The 27762-nt window shown below is 43.8% G+C and overlaps 1 protein-coding gene across 1 annotated transcript; it reads left to right on the forward strand.

Moving 5' to 3' along the window:
- Positions 1 to 539: 539 nt before the first annotated feature.
- Positions 540 to 27545, forward strand: LOC119253926 (HLA class I histocompatibility antigen, alpha chain G-like). The gene is made up of 6 exons (XM_037521160.2): positions 540 to 600; positions 917 to 1186; positions 1413 to 1688; positions 2267 to 2542; positions 2664 to 2870; positions 27343 to 27545. The coding sequence occupies exons 1-6, from the start codon at positions 540 to 542 to the stop codon at positions 27543 to 27545; spliced, it is 1293 nt and encodes a 430-aa protein (XP_037377057.2).
- Positions 27546 to 27762: the final 217 nt, after the last annotated feature.

The raw sequence follows: 27762 nt of genomic DNA on the forward strand, positions 1-27762 counted from the left end.
ATATCTTTATTTCATTAAGACACTTAGAACACACATTGGGTTATCAATAATATTCTATATTAGTTAAAATATCTTTAAGTTGTTTTTATTCCTCATGTAGTAAATACTGAGAGCTATAGCCTCCTAAAATTATACTGGGGTCCTCTCAAATTTGTAAAACTGTGCAGACATCCTGAAACAAAAACTCTTGAAAATCGCTGACCCAGTCCCTGGCCTGGACTCAGGGAGGCAACAGTGTGACAAAGGTCTTGGTGCAGGAGAGGAGGGAGCCACAAAGTCCCAGGTGCCAGGTGTGGTTCTCAGGGTGTCAGCAGCCAGGGCTGTGTCTGGGCCAGGGAAGGTGACTGTTGGGGATTCCCCCATCTTCCCACTTTCACTTCTCTCTTTCACAACCTGTGTTGGGTCCTCCTTCCTGGACACTGGTGACTCACCGCAGTTCTCACTTCCCCATGCCTGGAGGTCTCCAGAGCAGCCAGTCAATCTCACAGCTGCCACCAGTGTGGACTCAGAGGCTCCCCAGACCTCAGGAGCACCCAGTCATGAGGCCCCCAACCCTCCTGCTGCTCTCAGGGACCCTGGCCCTGACAGAGACCTGGGCAGGTGAGTGCAGGCTCAGGAGGGACAGGCCACTGAGGCAGGGGGACTAGAGGAACTCAGGCAGGAGGGGGAGGGGGCGCAGGACCCCTGGAAAGCCTCCTCTCTGCCACTGCTGACTCTGTTGTCCCCCTTAACCCCACCCTGTCCTGACCCTTTTCTGTCTCTCCCAGCCTCCAGCCTCCTCTTGCCCCTCTGAGTCTCCAGCCTTCTCCGCTGCCCCATTTCAATCTCAGGAGCCCCCTCACCTCCTGCCCTCCCGCCCCAACTCCATGGGACCCGCTGGGAGAAGGGTCAGCCCAGGTCTCCATCCCGCCCCCAGGCTCCCACTCCCTGAGGTATTTCTTCACCGCGATGTCCCGGCCCGGCCTCGGGGAGCCCCGCTTCATCGCCGTGGGCTACGTGGACGACACGCAGTTCGCGCGCTTCGACAGCGACGCGGCGGAGCCGAGGATGGAGCCGCGGGCGCCCTGGATGGAGCAGGAGGACCCGGGGTACTGGGAGGGGGAGACGCGGACCGCGAAGGGCAACGCGCAGACGTTCCGCCTCAACCTGCTCACCCTGAGCGGCTACTACAACCAGAGCGCAGCCGGTGAGCGGGGCGGCCCGGGGCGCTCACGACCCCACCCCCGCGGGCGGCCGGGGACCCCAGACCCCGGGCCCGAGCGTCCCCCGAGGCAGGGGGACCCGCCGGACCCTCGACCCGGGACGAGCCCCGGGACGTTCCCCGCGAGGTTCCCGCGTCGGTTTCGGTTCATTCCCGGCGGGGGCGGGCGGGGTGACCGCGGGGTGACCGCGGGGTGACGGGGCGGGGACAGGCTCTCACACCTTCCAGAATATGTTTGGCTGCGACGTGGGGCCCGACGGGCGCCTCCTCCGCGGGTACAGTCAGTCCGCCTACGACGGCGCAGATTACCTGGCCCTGAACCGGGACCTGCGCTCCTGGACCGCGGCGGACACGGCCGCTCAGATCTCCCGGCGCAAGTTGGAGGTGACTGGGGCTGTTGAGCGCGTCAGGAACTACCTGGAGGACACGTGCGTGGAGTCGCTGCGCAGGTACCTGGAGATCGGGAAGGAGACGCTGCAGCGCTCAGGTAAGAGGGGCTGCGAGGTCTCCCCACCCCCTCAGGCTGGCACCGCGGGGAGGGTGGAGTCAGGGTCACAGCAGCGCCCCCTCTCTGGTCAGGGGAGGAGGAGCCCCCTGGGTTTCCTGACTTCCCAGAGCACCCCACTTTTCCTCAGAACAGTTAAGGAATCCAGTGTCTCCTGAGCCTGAGGGGAGACCAGCCCTGGAATCAGGCACCCTTCATGGGATCCTTGTGAGGCGGCAGCCCTCTTGGGAACCCTAAGTTTTTCCTTCAGGGTCTTGTGATTGGTCGGAGGACATTTTTCTGATCTCACTCTGCTTTTCTGAGTCCCCAGGTCAGGAGCAAATTTAGGTGCTCTCCTGCTTAGAGAATTGTGTCCTCCTATCCAGAGCTGTCGCCCTAATTCTAGAACTTTCTAGGGAATAGAGATTATCCCAGACTCCCCAGACCAGGCTGGTTTCTAGATTTTGTGCTTCCTCTTTCCAAACCCAGTGCCCTGTCCATTCTGTGGATGGTCACAGGAGGGTTTTTCAGGGTCCATGAGAGAAAAACCCTGACTGTGAAAGTTTTTACCCTCTCCTCAGAGGCCCCAAAGACGCATGTGACCCACCACCCCACCTCTGACCAGAAGGTCACCCTGAGGTGCTGGGCCCTGGGCTTCTACCCTGCCGACATCACCCTGACCTGGCAGCGAGATGGAATAGGCCTGACCCAGGACACGGAGCTGGTGGACACCAGGCCTGGAGGGGACCGAACCTTCCAGAAATGGGCGGCTGTGGAGGTACCTTCTGGAGAGGAGCAGAGATACACGTGTCATGTGCAGCATGAGGGGCTGCTGGAGCCCAAAGTCCTGACTTGGGGTAAGGAGGGAACGTGGGTACAGTGCTTCTCAGGGGCATCAGGAGCCCTTCTGGAGACCTTCAGAGCATCAGATGGAGGCCTGGGGCTCAGGGTCTCACCTTTCCTTCCCTTCCCTTCCAGTGCCCCCTCCTCAGCCCACCGTCCCTACTGACTCCACCGACCCCACCACAGGCGTCATTGCTGGCCTGGTTCTCCTTGGAGCTGTGCTCACTGGAGCTGCGGTGGCTGCAGCTGTGATGTGGAGGAAGAAACACTCAGGTAGGGAAGGGAGTGGGGGGATCATGTCCACTGGGGCTTTCAGGCCTGAGGTAGCACATGCCCTGCCTGGTAATGGGAAACACCACCCACACACTTGTATTGCCCAGTCTGGAGCTGATTGCTAACACTCTTTGTAAAGCATTTTTGAAAATGAATCACAAGTTGTTCACCTTGATAATTCTGGCACAGGGAATGGTCCCTGCTGAAGGCAGACCTAGGAGGTTGTTGGTCTAGTCCCCTGTCATCTCCTTTCTTCGTATTTCCTGGTCTTGCCCTAAGTTTCCAGTCACAGCTCTGGAAACTTCTCCCCAGTGGTCCAGACTTTGGGATTCCTTCTTTTTTTTTTAAAGATTTATTTTTTTATTTATTTATACAAGCACTGGGTACAGTCAGAAACACGGGAGAGTGAAAGAATTCACTAGAGCCAGAGCGGGGAGCAGAGCAGGCAGAAGGACCAAAGTACACTGCTGAGGGGAGCAGCGGGTCTGGGCAGGAGAGGTCTGCGCGCTATGTGGGACCCTCCTCCGGTGGCCGGGGAGCAGCCAGGGATCGAACCGGCGCTGCAGAGGCTGCGGGCAGCTTCACAACCCAGCGCTCAACCGCTGCGCCACCGGTGAGGCCCCTGGGATTCCTTTAGAACATCGTGTCCTGACTCTTCTCTGGTCTCATAAGATGCTTCAGTGTAGTAACCCCAGTGTTGGTGCTAATTGAGACCCCTGTGTTGATGGAGTCAGTTACCTTCATAGTTGGCTGAAAAACAGGACGCATAGCCTAAAAACCTGGGCCTCCCTGGTGGTCCAGGGGTTAAGTCTCAGTGCTATCACCTCTACACCCCAAGTTCAATCTCCAACCGGGGTACTACCCACATATGTCCATCAGACCTTTCCTGTTGGCCCGCTGCTCCCCTTAGCAGTGTATTTCAGTCAGTCACCTGTTCTGCTCTCCACTGTGTCTCTGGTGAGTCCTCTCATCAACTCCACCCCCGTGCTGCTGACCTACACCCCAGTTCTTCTATGCAGTAATAAATAAACCTTAAAAAAGGACCTAGGAACCCCTTTTCAAAAGAAGAACACCTGTGTAATGTACCACATTACTAAAGACACTGTCTCTAGAATAGGGAGGTGCTCTACACTGATGACACAACTGATAATTGTTGCACCAGATGTGTGACTGACTGTTTATGCAACTAGGAAACCTCAATGAACTAAAAACATGCACAAATTGCGGCCTGTGGAGAGTGTGTCCTAGTAGGGAAGGGAGGCTGGGGACTGTGTGACAGTGGATCAGATAGTAAACCACGCGTGTCTGGTTAGAAGTGGGTAACGGATGTGGGAAGGTGACCAGAGTCAGTGTGTGGGGACAGGATGGTTTTCTTCCCAGAATGATCAGTGTGTGTCTCACTGAAGTGTCCTTTGAGAAGAAGTTTGATGGACACGTTGCCCACAAGGATGTGATGTGCAGGGAACTTTAGTCCATTCAGGACAATCTCCAGGGCAGATGCCTGAGCAGGAATGTGACTGTATGACTGACATGAGCAAGGAGGCAAGGAGATGGGATCTGTGTGCACCCAGGTCATTCAGGCCTGAGGATGTTGGGAGGATGTTTGATGACAAGACCTTCTGAACAGATAGATACCTGTGGGACTTCTCTCTGGTAGCCCCAGTCTGGCTGCTGTGCAGCATCGAAGGGTGAGAAGTGGGAAGAGAAATGGAGGAAACCAGTGCAGGTCCCAGGACTGTGCATATGTAGACATGGTATTTACAGCGTTTCCTACTGCTGGGCTGTGAGAAAGGGGTCAAGGATGAAACACAGTCAGTGTTTCAGGCTGTGCAGGCAGAGAGGTGGAGCCTCAGTGACTTGAGGAAGGCCCCAGAAGACCCATATGTGGGATCCTAGGCATTCACTTTAGGAAACTTGAATCAGATCTATTAGAATTGAAAGTGATGATGGCAATTGGACAGACAAGTCTGGGACTCAGGTGAAATGTCAGAGGTAAGAAACATATCTGGTAGGTGATGTGATATAAATGATATTTAAAGTCTGGAGCATGTAAGGGTCACCCAGAGTGATGACAAAGCAAGAGAAAGGAGCAGAATTGAACCCCAGATTCCACAGTGATGAGAAATCTGAGAAGACACCCCCCAGAGCAGACTGCACAGTCTGACCTTACATGGGGAAGACACAGAGCCCAGGGAGCCCCACTTCAGTGAGCACGGGAGTCACCTGGACACTCACGAAGACTCAGAAGGTCTAGAACAGAGCCTGAGAGTCTGTTACTTGGCCCCTTCCCCACCCTAGAGATGGAGAATTTGGGGCTGATGCTAAGGAAGAGGGACCTTCATCCCTGAAAACAGGAACAGATAACAGGGACTCTGGAGTCTAAGTTCCCATCCAAAGAGATTGAGGGAAACTATAATTTGGGGACTCAGAATTGGGGGAGCAACTGTTATGACCTAGACACCTGGCTCTTCCCTGAGGCCTGTACCAATAGTTACTCAGCACGGTGTCAATTGGAGGACTCCTAACGTGACAATGGACCTGTCCTGCTGCTGGGACCCCAGGGAGCCCTGGTGGGGGACCTGGCCCAGCAGGAGAAAGGGCAGCTCTCGTCTCCTGTGCTCAGCCCTGTGGCCACATGGGGGCGCTGCCACACTGTTACGGATTCTGGTGGAGCCACCAGTTGGTGGGGGGGCTGAGGTGAGCAGAGTTGGGGGTCCTGGAGGGTGGTGTCCTTGGGGTGAGATGCTCTGTGAGGAGTCAGAGAAGCAGGGCTCAGAGGAGAGGAGACTCTGGAGCCTGCCCTGGGTGTGAGGTTTCCAGCTTTTCTCCCCAGAACCCCTCTCTCTAGTTCCTTGAAAGCAATACCTGGGAAAACTGGGAAGTTCATCATTTTCCTTCTACAACCTATGACTTTGTTGAGGGCTATTTTTTAAAATTTTTAATCTAAAATTTAATTTCAAACAATATTTTAAAAAATGCTGTTATATTTATAGAAAGGTGGCAAAGGTAGTAGAGTTCCTTTATAACCCACATCATTTCCAAATTGTTAACATCTCACATGACCACAGTGCATTTGAGCAGCTAAGGAAGCAATATTGATTCATTTTCACTAAACTCTGCACTGTATTTGGATTTCATTAATTTTCCTATTGCTGTTTTCATGCTCCAACATCCCACCCAGGACACCACATGAAGTTCCAACCATAATTCCTTTGTGCCTCTGGCTGACAGTTCTTTCCTCTGCTGATGACACCTGTGAGCAGAGCTGCTCAGGCACAATGGCCTCCCTTTGAGGTCGTTCTCCATCAACACAACAAGTGCCTAAATATCCACTTTTATTTTATTTTCTTTAGTTATTTTTGTCTTTGGAAGGAAGTCACTATGGGCAGCTCACATTTAGTGGGGGTTCTGCTATAAACATTTACTTGCATGCAGGGTTTTCGGGTTTGGTTTTCTTTGTTGTTTTGCAAATATAAGTTTTCAGATTAGTTGGGTAAATAGCTGGGACAGTGCTCATTGGATTGTATGGTTGGTCTATGTTTGGCTTTAAAGGAAATGTCAGATCCTCCCTGGTGACTGGGTCATCCTATCCTGGCAGCAGTGATGAGGGGTCCTGTGCTGCAGTCAGCACTTGGTGTTGCCCATTCTAGGGGGACTTTTGCCTTCTAATAAGCATGTAGTGGTATCACTGTTTTTAGTCTGTCTTTCCCTAATAACCTATGATATTGAGCATCACAGTTATTTGGCATCTGTATCCTTCATTGGTGAATTCTTTTGTCCATTGTTTGCATTGGATCATTTCTTTTCTTATTGTTGAGTTGGAAGATTTCATTTATAATACAAATTCAAGATACAAGTCCTTTATCAGATACATGATCTGATTTGCAATCATTTCTCCCACTCTGTGTCTTACACTCTTGTACTTATACAATAGTATACACTAGTGACTAGATACAGACCTAGATGTATTTTTCTGGAAAGAGAAATGATAAACTACTAACTGGTTTTGAGCAGATGACCTGGCTCACTGGAGGACTATGGGTGTTATTCATTTAGCTCATAAATTCTTGAGTATAAAATTTTCTTCTGTGCTCATGAAATAATACTTTCAAAATTAAATCCTACTAAAATCCCTTCAACTGCATCACATGCTAAGCCCAGAGCGGCCCGTCTGCCACATGATGAACCTGCTCATCATCATCTCTCATGGCCCGTTGGGGTCACTCTTGGTGGTGTCCATGCTGTGGGTTTTAGACAAATGTACAATGATGTGAACACCATATTGTGTCCTACATAGTAGACTCACCGCCCTCGATGTCTTCTGTGCTCCAAGGAAGCAGATGCAAAGAGAGACCAGTGGAGCCACATCAAACTGCAAGTTCCATCCAGGGAAGGAAACTGTCATTAAATGTAAAGACACCCTATGGGGTGGGAGAACTAATTTGCATATCATACACCCAAGATAGATGAGTTATATGTAATAACTCAACACCCAGAATACAGCCCAATCAAAAATGGGGAGAGGAGCTAAGTGGACACTTCTCCAAATAAGATGGAGATGGCCACAGGCACATGGAAAATGCCCCCATCACACATCATCAGGGGATGCAGATCAGAACCACAATGAGACACCACCTCGCACCTGTGAGGGGCTCATATTAAAAAGACTAGAGACAACCAGTGTTGGCAAGGTGTGGGGGGAAAGGAACCTTCACACACTATTGTGGGAACTGGTCCAGCCCCTTTGGAAAACAGTATGGAGTCTCCTCAAAGATTCTAGGTCTAGAAGGCAGATCAACATGGTGGAGAGGAAAAGCTGCGAATAAGACCTCCCATGAAAAATAAAGTTAATAGGGAGGAAAAGCGGCAGGTCCCTGCGAGAACTGGGACACGAAGATAAACAGGCGACTCTGGCAAACTGCCTGAAGAAGAAAGTAGCCATAAAAGAAGACTAGAAGGGAGGAAAGCTCAGAACCCTGCTACCCTCCCCCACCCACAAAGTCGACACTCCCCGACCAATAGAAAGGAGGAAAAAACAAACAAAAAAAAAACCTTAAAACAACCAACAAGAACAAACTACGCTTCCGGGACTGTGAGTGGAAGGGAACTATTTCTGTCACCGCACCCTGTGAACTGGAACTGTGGAGAACCCTGCAGGAATCACCGGGGAGGTGAGGGAACAAAGGGCTCCAGGTGCCATTAGAGAAAAAAAAAAAGACTCCCAGGAGACCTACAAATAGCCCAAGGCCAGCCGGTAAGCTTGTGAGGAAAAGCAGTGCTTGAAAAGCATACACGGATGGCGGCTGCCCAGGTCCCCACGCCTGCAACCTAGGCTTGCAGGGAGACGCACAGGAGACCTCATTTAGGAGAATGTCCCTCACTGAGTAATCAGAAACCAGGCATCCGGACACAGGAGCTGGGTGCAAAAGGTGCCATTTCTGCGGACACTAACCGGACTACAGCCCATGTCCTGGACAATAGGGCTTTGGAACTGAGACCCAGGGCACAAAATTTGGGGAGTGAGATCCCCAGGACGGTGGGGCACAGGGAAGACACAGCACCCCCACGCCTTTGGGGTGCTCCATGCCACTCCCACTCTCTTCCCCCGGACCCACTGGGTTAAAAAAAAAAAAAAAAAAACAGTTCTCGAAGGACAATAGGAAAGATCTCTGGAGTCACCTAGCGATAGAAAAAAATCACCAACACCCTATAGTTGGAAACCAGGGATCCCAAAAACACCCTCAGGTGCTGAGAGAGGGTGGGCCATGCAAATGGGGGTATGGGGGGAAATAAGGTGTGGAGCAAGACCCCATCCTGGAACTGAGAGCTAGGCACAGGATCCGGGGCATGGGACGCACCATAGCAGTGGGCACTGCACAGGGTGACAGCCAGCATTTTGGATCTGATAGCCCTGGAACTGAGACCTAGAGTGCAGACTTCAGGGCGTCGGATCCATACAGCTGTGGACACAACACTGGGTGAACACAGGCAGGCACTGCACCCGGCTTGAATAAGAGCCCCTTGTTGAGTTGCTCCCCTCTGCCCCCCCTCCGCTACTCAGAGAACCACTGGGAAAAAGCACTGATCAGCAAGTACGGGTCTCTGGCACCAACTTGTGAACAGAACTAAATCACCAACTAGCTGATTCCCTGTTGGAACTGAGTAAATACAGAGGGAGGGAACTATAAGGGACAGAGCCTAGCAACACAGCATTAACACCCTGGTGGAGTTTTGGCCTACCAGTGCTGGTCTCAGTCTGGTAAACAGTTTCCAACACCCCTAAAGGAGCATTCCAAAGAGATGCCTGCCAACACCAGTGGCACAACATCCCAACACATAGAACTAATTAGAAAGCAAACAACAGGGAGAAGAAAAAATATAAATAATCAAGCAAGCAAGCAGGAGGACACACCACACAAACAAATACAGTCACCAGAGCTCAACAATGACATGGAAGAACTTCTCGGCCTATCAGATATAGAATTAATTATCATCCTGATTAAAAAGCAGAAAGAAAACAAAAAGGAAAAAAATGATTTGATCAAATCACTGAACAGAAGAATGAAATTGAGACCTTAAGAAAGGAAAGAAAAGAAACACAGGAGATAAAAAAGATTACTAGAGGAGATAAAGAACTCTGGGAAAAGCAATAAAAACAGGATTGATGAAATGGAAGAAGGGATCAATACTATCGAAGATAGAGAAATAAAAAGAGCCAAAAGAAAAAAGGAGAAAGAAGTGCAAATAAAGCAGTATGAGGAGACTCTTAGACAATTATCAGACTCAATGAAGAGAGGATATCTAAGAGTTATAGGCATTCCAGAAGGTGAGGAGAGAGACAAAGGAATTGAGAAATTATTCAAGGAGGTAATTGAAGAAAACTTGCCAAGCATGATAAAGGAGATGAATATAGACATACAGGAAGTGAGAAGAACTCCCAATTACCATAATGAAAAGAAAGCTATGGCAAGACACCTAATAGAAAAGCTTGCAAGAGCCCAAGACAGGGCCTCCCCGGTGGCGCAGTGGTTGAGCGCTGGGTTGCGAAGCTGCCCTCAGCCTCTGCAGTGCTGGTTCAATCCCCGGCTGCTCCCTGGCCACTGGAGGAGGGTCCCACATGGCACGCAGACCTCTCCTGCCGCCCGCTGCTCCCCTCAGCAGTGTACTTCGGTCCTTCTGCCTGCTCTGCTCCCCGCTCTGGCTCTGGTGAAGTCTCTCAACCCCCTGCGCTTCTGACTATACCCAGTGCATGTATAAACAAAACAAACAAACAAATAAATAAATAAAACATGCCTCTATTAAAAAAACAAACAAACAAACAAACAAAAAAAAGAGTCCAAGACAAGGAAAAAATAATGAAACTGGCAAGGGGGAAGAAACAGATAACTTATAAGGGAAAACCAATCAGGTTAACTTCTGACTTCTCCGAAGAAACATTACGGGCAAGAAGAGAATGGAGTAACATATTCAGCAAACTTCGAGACAGAAAATGCCAACCAAGAATACTTTACCCTGCAAAGCTCTCCTTCCTCTATGAAGAAAAAATATGGACCTTCTCAGACAAACAGAAACTCTAAATGTAAATGGATTAAACTCATCAATAAAAAGACACAGAGTAGAAGGCTGGATTAAAAAAAAAAATTCAACCTTCTGCTGTCTCCAGGAAACACATTTAACCACAAAAGATAAACACAGACTGAATGTAAAAGGTTGAAAAACAATCCAACCAGCAAATGGACCAAAAAAGATGGTAGGAACAGCCATACTTATATCAGATGAAAGAGACTTCAAATTAAAAAAGTAAAAAGATACATAGATGGACACTACATTATGATCAAGGGGACAATACATCAGGAAGATATAACACTCATCAATATATACTCACCAAATGAAGGGGCACCAAAATATATTAGACAATTATTATCAGCTCTGAAAGCAGATATTAAAGAAAATACATATATAGTGAGAGACTTTAACACCCCACTCGCACCAATGGACAGATCAATGAGACAAAAAAATAAACAAAGACACTAGAGCCTTAAATAAAGACATAGAACTCATGGACTTACCAGACATCTATAGGACACTGCACCCAAAAAATCTGAGTACACATTTTTCTCAAGTGTGCATGGATCATTCTCCAGAATCGATCACATACTGGGCCACAAGACAAACATCAACAGATACATGAAAATCAAAATCATTCCAACTATCTTCTCTGATCATAAAGGTATCAAGCTAGAAATAAATCATGAAAAGGAAACAAGGAACCCTCCTACTTCATGGAGATTGAAATCCACACTACTGGAAGACCACTGGACTAATGTGGAGATCAAAGAAGAAATTAAAAAATACTTTGAGTTGAATGACAAGGAAGACACCGCTTTCCAGAATGTATGGGATGCAGCAAAAACAGTAATACGAGGAAAATATATAGCAATACAGGTTCACAGGAACAAATGAGAGAACTCAAAGAAACGACCTAATTTCACATATCAAAGAACTAGAAAAAGAAGAACAAAAAAAACCTAAAGCCAACTCTCCGACCCGCAGAGAGGAGGAAACAACAAACCAAAACGGCCAACAAAAAACAAACGAGGCAGCAAGCGGGACTGTGAGTGGAAAGGAACTATTGCAGCCACCACACCCCTGCAGGATCCGCCGCGGCGGTGAGCGAACGGCTCCGGGCGCCATTAGAGAACAACAAAGACTCCGGGAGACGCGCACACAGCCCGGGCTGCCGGTAAGCTGGCGCAGAAAAGCGGCGCGCTTGAAAAGCAAGTGCAGACCTGGATCGCTGCTGCCCAGGTCCCCGCGCCTGCGACCTAGGCTTGCGGGGAGACGACCTAGGCTTGCGGGGAGACGCGCGGAGGTCCTCACTGAGGTGAAGGTCCCTCCCTGAGTGAGCAGGAACCAGGCGCCCAGGCACGGGAGCGGTGCAAAAGGCGCCATTCCCGCGCCACTGAACTGGGCTACAGCCCGCGTCCTGGAACTGAGGGCTTTGAACTGAGACCCGGGGCACGAAAATTCGGGGCGTGGGTTCTCCACGACGGTGGGGCACAAGGCAGACACAGCACCCCAAAGCTGTTGAGGTGTACCCTACCATTCCCGCTCTGTTCTCTGTCCCACGGGGTGGGGGAGGCGAAAAACAGCCCCCCAAGGACAATAGGAGAGATCTCTGGCGCCACCTAGCGACCAGGAAAAAAAAAGTCACTAACACCCTATAAAACAGGACATTTCTTAAGACTGCTTGAAAAGGGCAGAAGGTTTCTGGAGGACCCAGTGGCCAGCCGGGAAGTTATCCCACGCCAGGCCCGTTCCGACCAGCAGTCTGAGCCCACAGAGGGAGCAGGCACCCACGTCCGGGGCAGACCTGGTGCACAGAAGAGTGTGCCTGAAACCAGAGGCGCAGGGACTGCATCCCGCTTCGCCATTTGAGAACAGGGACATTTCTTCAGTAAAAACTGCCTAAAACCAGCAGAAAGCTCCCCCAGAAGACAGAGATGGCTCCTGGAAGAGCCAGAGGGGAGTGGAGAAGTTCACCCAAGATGTCAGTCAGTCTGAGCAACACAGTGTCCCAACGCATACGACAAATTAGAAAACAGACAGTAGGGAGTAGAAGAACCACACGCAACCTAAAAACTCCTCAGGAAAGAAGCACACCACAAAAAGAAAACCACTCCCCAGATTGCAACGACAGCAACTTGGAAGAACTTCTGAGCCTTCCAGAAAGAGAATTTAAAATTGCCATGATTAAAAAAGTGATAGATCAGAAGAAGGAAATTGAGTCCCTAAAGAGGGAAGTAAGAGAAATGCAGGAGATCAAAGAATTAATGGAGGAACTAAAGAACTCTGGGAAAAGCAATGAAAGCAGAATAGATGAAATGGAAGAACGAATAAGTAATCTTGAAGACACAGAAATAAAAAGAACCAAAACAGAAAAGGAAAGAGAAGTACAAAGGAAAAAGAATGAAGAAAGACTTCGGGAACTATCTGACTCCATGAGGAAAGGAAATATAAGAGTTATAGGAATTCCAGAAGGAGAGGAGAGAGATGTAGGAACAGAGAAAATATTCATGGATATAATTGAAGAGAACTTCCCAAATGAGAAGAAGGAGCTGAAAATTGATATACAAGAAGCAAGAAGAACACCAAACTTCCACGACGAAAGGAAAAACACAGCAAGACACATAATAGTAAAGCTCCCAAGAATCCAGGACAAGGAAAAAATAATGAAGCTGACAAGAGGGAAGAAACAGATAACATTCAAAGGAAAACCAATCAGGCTGACATCAGACTTCTCTGAAGAAACACTACGGGCAAGGAGAGAGTGGAGGGACATAGTCAACAGACTCCAAGAAAACATATGCCAACCAAGAATACTCTATCCCGCAAAGCTCTCTTTCCTCCATGAAGAAAGAATATGGACCTTCCCAGACAAAGAGAAACTCCGGAATTTCATTGCGACTAAACCCCCACTCCAAAAAATACTACAAGGAATCCTAAAGCCAGAACCTCAGAGGGACGAATAACAACGAAAGAAGACCAAAAAAAAAAAAAAAGTTATTAAAAGAATAAATAAATAAAATCAAAGGAAAGACAAACATAATGGCAAATACAGATGCTAACATATCAATATTAACTCTAAATGTAAATGGACTAAACTCTTCAATAAAAAGACACAGAGTTGCAGCCTGGATTAAGAAACAAAACCCAACCTTTTGCTGTCTCCAGGAAACACATTTAGCTACAAAAGATAAAAATAGGCTCAAAGTCAAAGGATGGAAAACAATCCTACAAGCAAATGGGCCAAAAAAGAAAGCAGGAACAGCTATACTTATATCAGATAAAACAGACTTCAAACTCAAAAAAATAAAAAGAGACCCCAATGGTCACTACATTATGATTAAGGGGACAATACTTCAAGAAGAAATAACACTCATTAACATATACTCACCAAACGAAAGAGCACCAAAATATATCAGACAACTGTTGTCCTCTCTGAAAACAGACATCAGAGAAAACACATATGTAGTGGGAGACTTCAACACACCACTATCAACAATGGATAGATCAACAAGACAAAAAATAAGTAAAGAAACTAAAGCTCTAAATAAGGACCTAGAGCATTTGGGCTTAACAGACATCTATAGAACACTAACCCAAAAAAACGGAGTACACATTTTTCTCAAGCGCACACGGATCATTCTCCAGGATCGATCACATACTGGGGCACAAGACAAACATCAACAGATACACCAAGATTGAAATCATACCAACCATCTTTTCTGACCACGAAGGCATCAAACTAGAAATAAATCATAAAAAGAAGGCAAGGAACTATCCTACCTCATGGAGATTAAAAGCCACACTACTGGAAGACCACTGGACTAACGAGGAGATCAAAGAAGAAATTAAAAAATTCTTTGAATTGAATGACAAGGAGGACACCAATATCCTAAATGTATGGGATGCAGCAAAAGCAGTAATAAGAGGAAAATATATAGCAATAGAAGCTCACATCAAAAAAACAAGAAAGAACTCAAAGAAACAACCTAATCTCGAAGCTCAAAGATCTAGAAAAAGAACAACAAAAAAACCCCAGAACCAGTAGAAGAAAAGAAATAATAAAAACCAAAGCAGAAATAAATGAAATTGAAACTAAAAAAACAATCCAAAAGATCAATGAAACCAAGAGCTGGTTCTTTGAAAAAATAAATAAAATAGACAAACCCCTAGCCAGGCTCACAAAGGAAAAAAGGGAGAAAGCACAAATACACAGAATCATAAATGAAAGAGGAGAAATCACAACGGACACAGCAGAAATCAAAAGAATAATCAGTAACTACTATGAACAGTTATATGGAAACAAGTTCAACAATCTAGAGGAGATGGACAAATTCCTACAACTCTACAATCACCCAAAGCTAGATAAAGAAGAAATAGAACACCTAAACAGACCAATTACAAGCAGCGAAATTGAAATGGTAATTAAAAACCTCCCCAAAAACAAAAGCCCAGGACCTGATGGATTTACAAATGAATTCTACCAAACATTCAGAGACGAATTAGTGCCTATCCTTCACAAACTCTTCCAAAAAATTGAGAAGGAAGGGACAATACCAAACACGTTCTATGAAGCCAATATTACACTAATACCAAAACCGAATAAGGACAACACAAAAAAGGAAAACTATAGGCCAATCTCCCTAATGAACACTGATGCAAAAATCCTCAATAAAATTTTAGCTATCAGAATCCAACAATGTATCCATAAGATAATTCACCACGACCAAGTTGGATTCATTCCAGGGGCACAAGGATGGTTTAACATCCGAAAATCAATCAACGTTATCCAACACATCAACAAAAAGAAATATAAAAACCATATGATAATATCAATAGATGCTGAGAAAGCTTTCGACAAAGTGCAACACCCATTCATGATAAAAGCCCTTGAAATTCTTGGGATACAAGGAACATACCTCAACATCATAAAGGCCATCTATGACAAGCCAACAGCCAGTATCATTCTCAATGGTGAAAAGCTGAAAGCAATTCCATTAAGATCTGGAACAAGACAAGGATGTCCACTCTCACCACTGCTTTTCAATATAATACTGGAAGTCCTAGCCAGAGCAATAAGACAAGAGAAAGACATCCAAGGAATCCAAATAGGAAAAGAAGAAGTCAAACTATCACTATTTGCAGATGATATGATAATATACATAGAGAACCCCAAAATCTCCACAGAAAACTAATTCAACTCATCAATCAATTCAGTAAAGTGGCAGGATACAAAATCAACACGCAAAAGTCAGTAGCCTTCCTATACACAAACAATAAATCTGAAGAAGAAGAAATCAAAAAAACCACCCCTTTTATTATCGAAACAAAAAAAATCAAATATTTGGGAATAAATCTAACAAAAGAGGTAAAGGACCTATACAAAGAAAACTATAAAACACTGTTAAAAGAAATAGAAGAAGACACAAAGAAATGGAAAGACATCCCCTGCTCATGGATTGGAAGAATAAACATTATTAAAATGGCCATCCTACCAAAAGCAATATACAGATTCAATGCTATTCCAATCAAAATCTCAATGGCATTCTTCAAAGAAATAGAACAATTATTGATGAAATTCATATGGAATCACCAAAACCCCGAATAGCCAAAGCTCTACTGAAAAAAAAAGAAGGAAATGGAGGCATCACACTCCCAGACTTCAAACTATACTACAAAGCCATAATCATCAAAACTGCATGGTATTGGAACAAGAACAGACATACAGACCAATGGAATCGAATAGAAATCCAGAAATAAACCCACAGATTTATGGTCAACTAATCTTTGACAAAGGAGCGAAGACTATGCATTGGAGCAAAGAAAGTTTGTTCAATAAATGGTGCTGGGAAAACTGGGTCGCTACATGCAAAAGAATGAAGCTTGACCACTACCTCACACCATACACAAAAATCAACTCAAAATGGATTAAAGAACTAGACATAAGACCTGAAACCATAAAATACATAGAAGGAAATATAGGCGAAACACTACGGGATTTGCACATCAAAGACATCTTTACAGACACATCACCCAAAGCAGTGATAGTGAAGAGAAAGATAAACAGCTGGGACTACATCAAATTAAAGAGCTTCTGCACAGCAAAAGAGACAATAACAAAAACAAAGAGAAACCCCACCAACTGGGAGAACATTTTTGCACCCAACACTAATGATAAAGGACTGATCACAAAAATCTGCAAAGAGCTGATGAGACTCAGCAACAACAAAGAAAATAATCCAGTCAAAAAATGGGCAGAAGAGCTAAAAAGAAACTTCTCTGAAGAGGAAATGCAAATGGCCAACAGACATATGAAAAAATGTTCAACATCACTTGTTATCAGGAAATGCAAATCAAAACTACCATGAGATACCATCTCACACCAGTGAGAATGGCACATATTAAAAAAACTAGCAACAACAAATGTTGGCGAGGATGTGGAGAAAAAGGAACTCTTGTGCACTGTTGGTGGGAGTGCAAACTGGTCCAACCACTATGGAGAGCTGTGTGGAGATTTCTGGACCTACTAAACATAGAGCTTCCATATGATCCAGCAATTCCACTCCTAGGTATTTACCCAAAGGACACAGAAACATCAATTCCAAAGAGCACCTGCACTCCTATGTTTATAGCAGCACTGTTTACAATAGCTAAGCTTGGAAACAACCCAAATGCCCAAAAATAGATGACTGGATCAAGAAGATGTGGTACATATATACCATGGAATATTACTCAGCATTCAAAAAGATAAACACATGCAATTTGCAGCAACATGGATGGCGCTGGAAGGGATCATGCTCAGCGAAATAAGCCAGAAAGAAAAAGAAAAATACCGGATGGTCTCACTCATAGCAGGAATCTAGAAAACTTAAATAAGGGACCAGGAAAATGAATATAAGAAAGTGAAAATCAAAATCAACAAAAAACTATGAACCAGAGACACTTTTTGGGGGGGGGGGCGGGAGGGGAAGGATTGGTGTCAGAATGGGGCGTTTGCAATTGTATGGGGGAATATAAAAATAAAATTTAATATTAAAAAAAAAAAAAAAAAAAAAAACCTAAAGCCAGTAGAAGAAACAAAATAATAAAAATCAAAGCAGAAATAAATGAATTAGAAATTAAAAAGCAATCCAAAAGATCAATGAAACCAAAAGTTGGTTCTTTGAAAAAATAAACAAAATAGACAAACCTCTAGCAAGGCTCACAAAGAAAAAATGGGAGAAAACACATATAAATAGGATTATAAATGAAAGAGGAGAAATCACAACAGATTCAGTAGAAATCAAAAGAATAATCAGAGATTACTATGAACACTTACATGCAAATAAATTCAACAACCTAGAAGAGATGGACAAATTCCTAGAACGATATAATCATCTAAAGCTGGACAAAGAAAAACAGAACAACTGAACAGACCAATTACAAGCAGTGAAATTGAAGCAGTAATCAAAGCACTCCCCAAAAACAAAAGCCCAGGCCCAGACGGCTTCACAAATGGATTCTACCAAACGTTCAGCAGTGAATTAGTGTCTATCCTACACAAACTCTTTCAAAAAATTGAAAAAGAAGGAATACTACCCAATATGTTCTACAAAACCAACATTACACTAATACCAAAACTCAAGAAAGACGCACAAAAAAAAGAAAATTACAGGCTAATCTCCCTAATGAACACTGATGCAAAAATCCTCAACAAAATCCTTGCCAACAGAATCCAACAATGCATCCATAAGTTAATTCACCACGACCAATTAGGATTTATTCCAGGGACACAAGGATGGTTCAACATCCGAAAATCAATCAATGTAATCCAACACATCAACAAAAAGAAATATAAAAACCATATGATAATATCAATAGATGCTGAGAAAGCTTTCGAAAAAGTACAACACCCATTTATGATAAAGGCCTTTGAAATTCTCGGGACACAAGGAACATACCTCAACATCATAAATGCCACCTATGACAACCCACAGCCAATATCATTCTCAATGGTGTAAAGCTGACAGCATTCCCATTAAGATCTGGAACAAGACAAGGTGTCCACTCTCACCACTGCTTTTCAACATAATACTCGAAGTCCTAGCCAGAGCAGTAAGACAAGAGAAAGACATACAAGGAATCCAAATAGGCAAGGAAGAAGTCAAACTATCACTATTTGTGGACGATATGATACTATACATAGAGAACCCCAAAAACTCCACAGAAAAACTAATTAAAGTAATCAATCAGTTCGGTAAAGTGGCAGGATACAAAATCAATGTACAAAAATCAGTAGCCTTCCTATACACAAACAATACATCTGAAGAAGAAGAAATCAAGAACACCATTCCTTTTATTATTGAGGCAAAAAAAAAAAATCAAATACCTGGGAATAAACCTAACAAAAGAAGTAAAGGAACTATACAAAGAAAACTATAAAACACTGTTAAATAGAAGTAGACACAAACAAATGGAAAGACATCCCCTGCTCGTGGATCGGAAGAATTAACATTATCAAAATGGCCATCCTACCAAAAGCAATCCACAGATTCAATGCTATTCCAATTAAAATTTCAATGTCATTCTTCAATAAAATAGAAAAATATTGATGAAATTCATATGGAGCCACCAAAAACCCCAAGTAGCCAAAACTCTCCTGAAAAAAAAAAGAAGGGAATGGAGGTATCACTCTCTCAGACTTCAAACTATACTACTTGCCGGGGACCAGCCTCCGGCAAAATGTCGTGTCAGGGGTTCCTGAAAGGATGAGACGGTGTCGGCGAAAACGAAAGGGCTGAGGGGAAGGGGATGAGGTAGAATGAGGAGACACTGCACTTGGTGAGGTGCTAGTATCTTCTGCTGAGAGACTCAGCAGGCCTTTATTTATTCATTATTAGTAGTAATAAAAAATATATTATTATGTGTAAAGTAGAAACAATTAGCGTATTATGTTTCCATGGACTCTGGCTCCTACGGGTCCCAGCTAGACGGTAGCCTTCAAGGTTAATAGATAAAAAACCAGACCTAACACTAAAACTTATTATTTCAGCTAGACAATTATTTAAAACAGTGGATAGCCGCCAGTGCTTCCCAGCATCAAAAGACTCTTCTATTCACATGGCCTTCAGCCGGAGACCAGCTGCTGCTCAGCTATCAGAACTTTCTCTACCTACAAACTTCTTTAACACAGTTAACTTTATTTAAAAACTTTCCTAAGAAACTTCTAAATAAAAAGGAAACTTCTAAAAAACGAAACAAGGATATACTATAATTGTTATGCTGGATTGCTTGTCAGATATATACAATAAATTGTCTCCCATTGTGAATTGGGCCGAACTGTGTAGTAACTAATTTCTAAACAGGTAATTTTCTGTGCCAATTGCTTGCAGTCTGCTGATACATATAATTCATAGCCTAATGTACTTTTGGGGAAATTTTTCTCCTTTTATGACCAAGAACAAAAAGTGAAGGAATGTTAGATCTTCAGCCCCACGGTGTGAGGCACAAGGAATCTTCAGCCCCACGGTGTGAGGCTCTTTACCTTCGGCCCCACGGTGTGAGGCCCTTTAGCTTCGCTGCTTGCCAGTGTCTTATCTGGCTGGGGCATCAAGGCCTCCTGCAGCAACTACTAAGCCATAATAATCAAAACTGCGTGGTATTGGAACCAGTACAGACACAAGGACCAATGGAACCAAATAGAAAACCCAGAAATAAACCCACAGATTTATGGTCAACTAATCTTTGACAAAGGAGCAAAGAATATGCACTGGAGCTAAGAAAGTTTGTTCAATAAATGGTGCTGGGAAAACTGGGTGGCTACATGCAAAAGAATGAAGCTTGACTACTACCTCACACCATGCACAAAAACCAACTCAAAATGGATTAAAGAACTAGACATAAGACCTGAAACCATAAAATACATAGAAGGAAATATAGGCGAAACACTACAAGAAATGCACCTCAAAGACATCTTTACAGACACATCACCCAAAGCAGTGATAGTGAAGGCAAAGATAAACAGCTGGGATTACATCAAATTAAACAGCTTCTGCACAGCAAAAGAGACAGTAACAAAAACAAAGAGAAACCCCACTGACTGCGAGAAAATTTTTGCACACAACACTAATGACAAAGGACCAATCACAAAAATCTGCAAAAAGCTGATGAGACTCAACAAAAACAAAGAAAATAATCCAGTCAAGAAATGGGCAGAAGAGCTACAAAGAAACTTCTCCAAAGAGGAAATACAAATGGCCAACAGGCATATGAAAAAATGTTCAACATCACTTGTAATCAGGGAAATGCAAATCAAAACTACAATGAGATACCATCTCACACCAGTGAGAATGGCACATATTAAAAAAACTAGCAACAACAAATGTTGGCGAGGGTGTGGAGAAAAAGGAACTCTCCTGCACTGCTGGTGAGATCGAAAACTGGTCCAACCACTATGGAAAGCTGTGTGGAGATTCCTCAACCTACTAAAGATACAGCTTCCATGTGATCCAGCTATTCCACTCCTAGGTAATTACCCAAAGGACACAGAAACATCAATTCCAAAGAGCACCTGCACCCCTATGTTTATAGCAGCACTATTTACAATAGCTAAGCTTTGGAAACAACCCAAATGCCCAAAAATAGATGATTGGATCAAGAAGATGTGGTACATATACACAATGGGATATTACTCAGCAATCAAAGAAGATAAAAACATGCAATTTGCAGCAACATGGATGGAGCTGGAAGGGATCATGCTCAGCAAAATAAGTCAGAAAGAAAAAGAAAAATACCGGATGGTCTCACTCATAGCAGTAATCTAGAAAACCTAAATAAGGGACCAGGAAAAAGAATATCTATAAGAAAGTGAAAATCAAAATCAACAAACAACTATGAACCAGAGACACACTATGGGGAGGGGCGGGGAAAGGAGGGATTGGTGTCAAAATAAGGGGGTTGCAATTGTATGGGGAATATAAAAATAAAATTTAAAAAAAAGAAAAAAAAAGATTCTAGGTCTTTGTGATTGGCAAACTATGACTATTATTCTGAATATTTAAATTTGAAAGTCTTGGTGGCTTGTTCTATTATCGATTAACAGGCACTATCCTAGAAAGAAAAACTGCTGCATTCTCAAATCAATACTGCTGGTAACACTAGAATCTCTTTGATCTGATTGTATTGTTAAAAATTATTTGTGAACATAAATACCTGCATTATCAAAGGCCCCTCCTAGATGACAGCAGGAGGGTCTTCCAGGCTTGAGGACCTCTGGCCCTGAGACGGGGTGAGTTGGGGGTCACCAGATGACTGACCTTTCTTTCCGTCAGGTGGAAGGGGTTGCATTTTCCACTCCCATAGCTGTGTCCTCAAGGACTTATTGCCCCTTATTTAAAACTAAGCCTGGAAAAATTCTAACACTCATTTCAAGTCTACACAAGAGGGAGCAGAATTAGGATTCAATCTTGGCACTTCTTTTAAGATCATGTGCTATGCTGCATCATATTCTCCAGCCATTTTTTTGTTTGTTTAGTTAGTTAATCATTCTTGTTTATTTTTTCATGATATAGAATTTCTCCCCCCAGTTGGGGTCATACAGTTTTTCCACTACCAGAGCTTACACAGCCTCCTCCGCCATGCCCCCCATTCCTTACTCTCCCCCTTTCCTTCCCCTTCTGCTCCTGTGGGTCATATCTAAGGTCTGATTTCTAGGGTCAGGACTTACTACTTGATTTTGTCTGATCCTTTCTTTAGTTTCCCTAGATTCCACATACAAGTGACACAATCTGTATTTCCCTTAATCCTTCCTTGAGACAGCAGAAGGTAGGATTTTGTTCTTTAATCCAGCCAGCTACTCTGTGTCTTTTCATTGAAGAGTTTTGTCCATTTACATTTAGAGTTAATAAAGATAGGCCTGCCTCTGTATTTGTCATTTTGTTTGTGTTTTTGTGATTGTATTCCTTGACTTATCAGGTTCATCTTCTTCATTCCTCTGTGGATTTTGGCTTTAGGACTTCTTGTAGTATTTTTTGTAGTGGGAGTTTAGTAGTAATGAATTTCTGGAGAAACTATTTGTCTGAGAAGGCCCTTATTTTTTCTTCATAGAGGAAGGAGAGCTTTGCGTGGTAAAGTATTCTTGGATGGTATTTGCTGACTTGGAGTTTGTTGAATGTGTCACTACAGTGTCCTCTTACCTGTAGTGTTTCTTCAGAGATTTCTGATGTCAGCCTGATTGGTTTTCCTTTATATGTTACCGGTTTCTTCCCCCTTGTCAGCTTCATTATTTTTTTCCTTGTCTTGCACTCTTGCCAGCTTTCTATCATGTGCCTTGCTGTAGTTTTTATTTCATTTTGGTAATTTTGTGTTCTTGCTTCTTGTATGTCTATTTTCATCTCCTTCTTCATCCTAGGGATGTTCTATTCAATTATATCCTTGAATAGTTTCAGGTGCCTTGGTCTCTCTCTTCACCTTCTGGGATATCTATAGTACTTATATTTCCTTTCCTCATGGTGTCAGATAGTTCTTGAAGTGTTTCTTCTTTCTTTTTCCTTTGTACTTCTCTTTCTTTTTCTTTTTTAGTTCTGTATCTTCAAGAGTACTGATCTGTTCTTCCATTTTATCAATTCTGGTTTTGTTGCTTTTCTCAGAGTTCTTTAGCTCCTCCACTAATTTTTTAATCTCTTGAGCTTCCTTCATTTCCCTCTTGAAGGCCTCAATTTCATTCTTCAATTCATTTAATATATTTCTCATATCATTCTTTTCCTTTTCATCTTTTTTATGTTTTTAAATCATGGCAATTTTAAATTCTCTATCTGGCAAGCAGGCAAGTTCTTCCATGTCATTGTTGTTGAGTTATGGTGGCTGATTTTCTTGCTGTGCTGTGTCTTTCCCCTGAGGGCTTGCTTGGTTATTTGTATTTTCCCTTCTCCCTGTTGTTTGTTTTCTAATTTGTTCTATGCATGGGGACACTGTGCCACTGATTCCTGTAGGTGTCGTTTTTGGGTGCTCCTTCTAGGATTTGGGAACTTGTGGCCAGACCGAGTCCAGCACTGGTACAGCAGACTCCACAAGGGTAGTGATGTTGTGGATATGTTGATGAGCACTGAACATCCCCTTCCTCTGTATTTACTCAGTTCTAGAAGGGATCTTGGGGGTCCCGGGCTTCCAACACTAGCGCAGGGGCTGCACTTTCCAAGTACCCACAGTTGACCATAATGGCGGATCTCTCCAGTCTACTCAGTCCAAAACACTATGTGGGGCTTGCAGCAGCCTTGCTCAGCATGCACAGCATCCTTCTCACCTTTGTTTGTTGATCCCACCCTCTCTCAACTCAAGGGGAATCATGAGGTCCCTGACTTCCAACAACAATGGTTCCGGGGCTACACTCTACCAGTCTTACACTGTTTACATTTAAAATTTTGTTCACTGGCGGGCCTCCCCGGTGGCGCAGCGGTTGAGCGCTGGATTGCAAAGCTGCCCCCAGCCTCTGCAGCGCCAGTTCAATCCCCGGCTGCTCCCTGGCCACCTGAGGAGGGTCCCACGTGGTGCGCAGACCTCTCCTGCCACCCGCTGCTCCCCTCAGCAGTGTACTTCGTCTTTCTGCCTGCTCTGCTCCCCGCTCTGGCTCTGTGAATTCTCTCACCCTCCCACGCTTCTGACTGTACCCAGTACTTGTATAAATAAATAAAAAAATTAAAAAAAAAAAAAAAGAATAAAATTTTGTTCACTAGTTGTTCTATTTGTGTTTTCTGTGATGTTATCCTTTTTTAGTTCATTCATTTTCTCCATTACTTGTGTTTGCCTGTTATTTTAGCCCTGTATTTTTTAATTTGTTGTTATTTTTTTAATCCTGCTTCAAACTGTAATAGTATCATATTTACTCAGTCTTTATTCTGTTCCTGATTTACATCATGCATTTTTTTGTTTAAGTTCAGTGGTGGTGTTACAACTGTTCACTTGAGCTCCTCTTCAGGCAGATGCCGCAGTTCTGCTGGACTGAGGCTTCTCTCAGGGTTTTGGTTGTTGCTTGAGCCAGCATTTGTGATTTGTTCTTCTGTTTCTTCATTGTAGTGTTTATAGCAGGTACCAGGACTAAACTGCAGACTGCCCCCTTTGTACTGTTTGGGTGACTGGAGAGCTGTCACTGACAAGGAGTATTAGTGGAAAGGACCCAGGGCAGGAAGCCTGAAGAATCAGCTCCAGTGAGAGTCAGGGACTCAAGCTTCCTCCTGTGCTGTAGGTACCAGAGATGTGGGGAGGGGTGAACAGTAATCCCTGCCTCTAGGTCAACTCCTCACCCTCAACCCCTATGCTAAGTGTGAGAACTTAATTCAACACTGGACACAAACTGAGCTCTCTGTTGCACAGCTTTCTCCCGGGTTGCTTTCTGCTGGGGTTAAAATCCATTGATATTAACCAGCTAGTGGCTGTATTTAGTTGTGTTTTGACCCTGTTTGGGGCAGCTGGGAGGGGGTGTGGAGAGTGGGGGTATGGGAGGGTGGGGAGTTGGTGGGCAGGGGGAGTAAGGAGGTTGAGTGATGGCTGTTGTTTAGAATATCACAACCTCTCACTACAAATAACAGTTTCTTCTAGGAGAGACAAGTGAATCCACCTGGCACTTCTCTCCAGTTTGGGCTCCAGCTGTTCTCTATTGGGAGCATCAGTGTCATCAGTCATCACTCTGCCCCTGCCCCTGTGGTTCTTCAACAGCGCATCCCTGTCCTGGAGGCCAACTCTGGGCACCCCTCCAAAGTCCCCAGTACTGGATCTCCACAGTCCCCACTTGGTTTAGCCCCTGTGGAAGGTCTCTGTGGAGACCTGTTAAGCCCTGTGGAGGGTCCCCCTCATGAGTTGTATCTCCTGTATCACTGCACACGCAGTTCAATTAAATATTTCCCCATCCCGTTTTGCTGGATTTTGGCTCCTTGCATGCTGCAGATGTTGTTTCTCTTTCAGCGGTTATGATTTTGTTCTGCTGCAATTTAGTATGAGTTTAAGAAGGAGATGAGCCCCGTATCTTCACTGTGCTGCCAACTTCCCAGACTCTTCTTGTCAAATCATTTATAACACATTCTGAGATAAGCTTGAGGTTTTTGTTTTTATTACATTGGTTTGGTGTATTACAGTAATTGAATTGGATGTTAACACAGGCTTGATTGATTGAAATAAATACTACTTATTTATTCCACATAATTCCTTTTATATGTTCCTGGACTGGATTTACTATATTTTGTTGATTATTTCTTGAGTTTATATCCATAAGAGATATTGGCCTGCAGTTTTCTTTTCTTGTGACGTCTTGATCTGTTCTGGTACCTGCACAATATTCACCCCATATAATGAATTGGGTAGTTTTACCACCACTGCACTTTGGAAATATTTGGAAATTGGGCCAGAGCTTTATATGTGGGTAGTTTTTAATAACTGATTCAATCTTGTAATTATTATAGGTATGTTTAGATTCCCTGTTTCATATTGAACTATTTTAGTAGTTGATATTTTCTATGAATCTGTCTTTTATCTAAGTTCTCTAATACTTGGCATTCTTTCATAATTCTCTTTGTTTTTGTGTGGTCACATAAAGTCCCTCTTTCACTACATACATGAAAAGTTTGATTCTTTTTTTTCTTTTTTTAGTGTGTCTACTTGAAAATGTGTCAGTTGCATTGACCTTTCAAAAAACCACCTTTGACTTAGTTATTTTAATGTATTGTGTCTCTTTTCTCTACTTCATTCATTTCTGACTTATTTAATTTTTTCCTTCCTTTGCTTGTTCTGGGTTCAGCTTTCTCCTCTTTTTCCTTTGTTTAAAGAGGATCTTTTGGTAATTAATTATAGAATTTTCTTTATTAATTTAGTCACCTGGAGCTATAAATTTCCCTCTACAGACTTTAATACATCCAATAAATTTTGACATCATGTTTCTTCATTATCATTATTCTGAAAGTATTTTTTAATTTCCATTTTGATTTCTTTTTGATCTTTTGGTTATGTAGAAGTGCATTTCCACATATATGTGAGTTTCCCATATTTCTTTTAGCTGTTGCATTTCCTGCCCTGTGCATGAACATGTGTTATATTATTTATGTTCTTTTAAATTTATTAGGTTTGGGAGAATGATGTCAACAACATGGTGGAAAAGAGCCAAGAATACTTTATCCTGCAGAGCTCTCCTTCCTTTATGAGGGAAAAATAAGGACTTTCTTATAAAACACAATCTTAGAAATTTACTATGATTAAACCCCCACTCCAAGAAATATTACAAGGAGCCTTAAAATCTAAACCAACAGAGAAATGAACAGGAAGAACTGAACAAGGTAATGAAGAAAATCATGAAAAAATCTCCAAATGGCAACAACAGACTCCATGTATCTAAGTGTTAATGGACTAAACTCACCAGTAGCATGCTGGATTCAAACATAGAATCCAAATTCCTGTTGCTTCCGGGAAACACATTTAAGTTCTAAAATTAAGCATAGATTGAAAGTAAAGTGTTGGAAAACAATTCTACAAACAAACAAACACCCCAGAAGAAGGCGGGGGTAGCCACTCTTCTAGCAGATAAAACAGACTTCACACTAAAAAGGGTGACAAGAGACACCAAAGGACACTACATAATAATCAAGGTGACAATACACCAGAAAGTCATAACACTCATCAGTATATACTCATCCAATAAGGGAGCTCCAAAATACATTAGACAATTACTATCAGCTCTGGAAACACATGTGGTAGGAGACTTCAATACTGCACTCTCACCACAGGACAGAGCAACAAGACAGAAAATAAGCAAGGGCACAATAGCCCTAAATGAAAATCTAGACCACATGGAACTAATAAACATCTATAGGACACTGTTACCCCCCCCAAAAAGAAAACCTAAATATACATTTTATCAAGTACCAGTGGATCATTCTCCAGGATGAACCATGCCCAGGGGTCACAACAAAAACATCAAAAATAAATGAGGACTGAAATCATACCAAGTCTCTCTCAGATGAAAAAGGCATGAAGGAGGAAGAGACTCAGAACCAAAGGAACAATGCTCAGTGGTTCAAAGTGCTTGTGAAGGACCTGCGCAGCCGCTACAACCAGAGCGAGGACGGTGAGCTTCGAGGAGTGGTGCCAGGGTCAGGTCACCTCCCCATTCCCAACCTAAGGCCGGGGTATCCCGAGTCTCAGGGTCCACTGACCCCTTGAGGCTGGTGGATCTGCCAGGACCCTCCACCCGCAAGGGACTCTCCCGCCTGCCCTTTCATTTTCAGTTTAGGTTTATTCAGGGTGAGAGGGCGGGGTGATTTCGTAGTGACCTCTGGGCGGACCGCAGGGCAGGGCTCAGGGTCTTACACCCTCCAGAAAATGTGTGGCTGTGAAGTGGGGCATCACGGGAACCTCCTTGGCTGTTATGAAAAGTTCG

Source organism: Talpa occidentalis, unplaced genomic scaffold (assembly GCF_014898055.3).
Source record: "Talpa occidentalis isolate TD23 unplaced genomic scaffold, MPIMG_talOcc4v2.1 talOcc4.24, whole genome shotgun sequence".
Classification (NCBI taxonomy): Eukaryota; Metazoa; Chordata; class Mammalia; order Eulipotyphla; family Talpidae; genus Talpa; species Talpa occidentalis.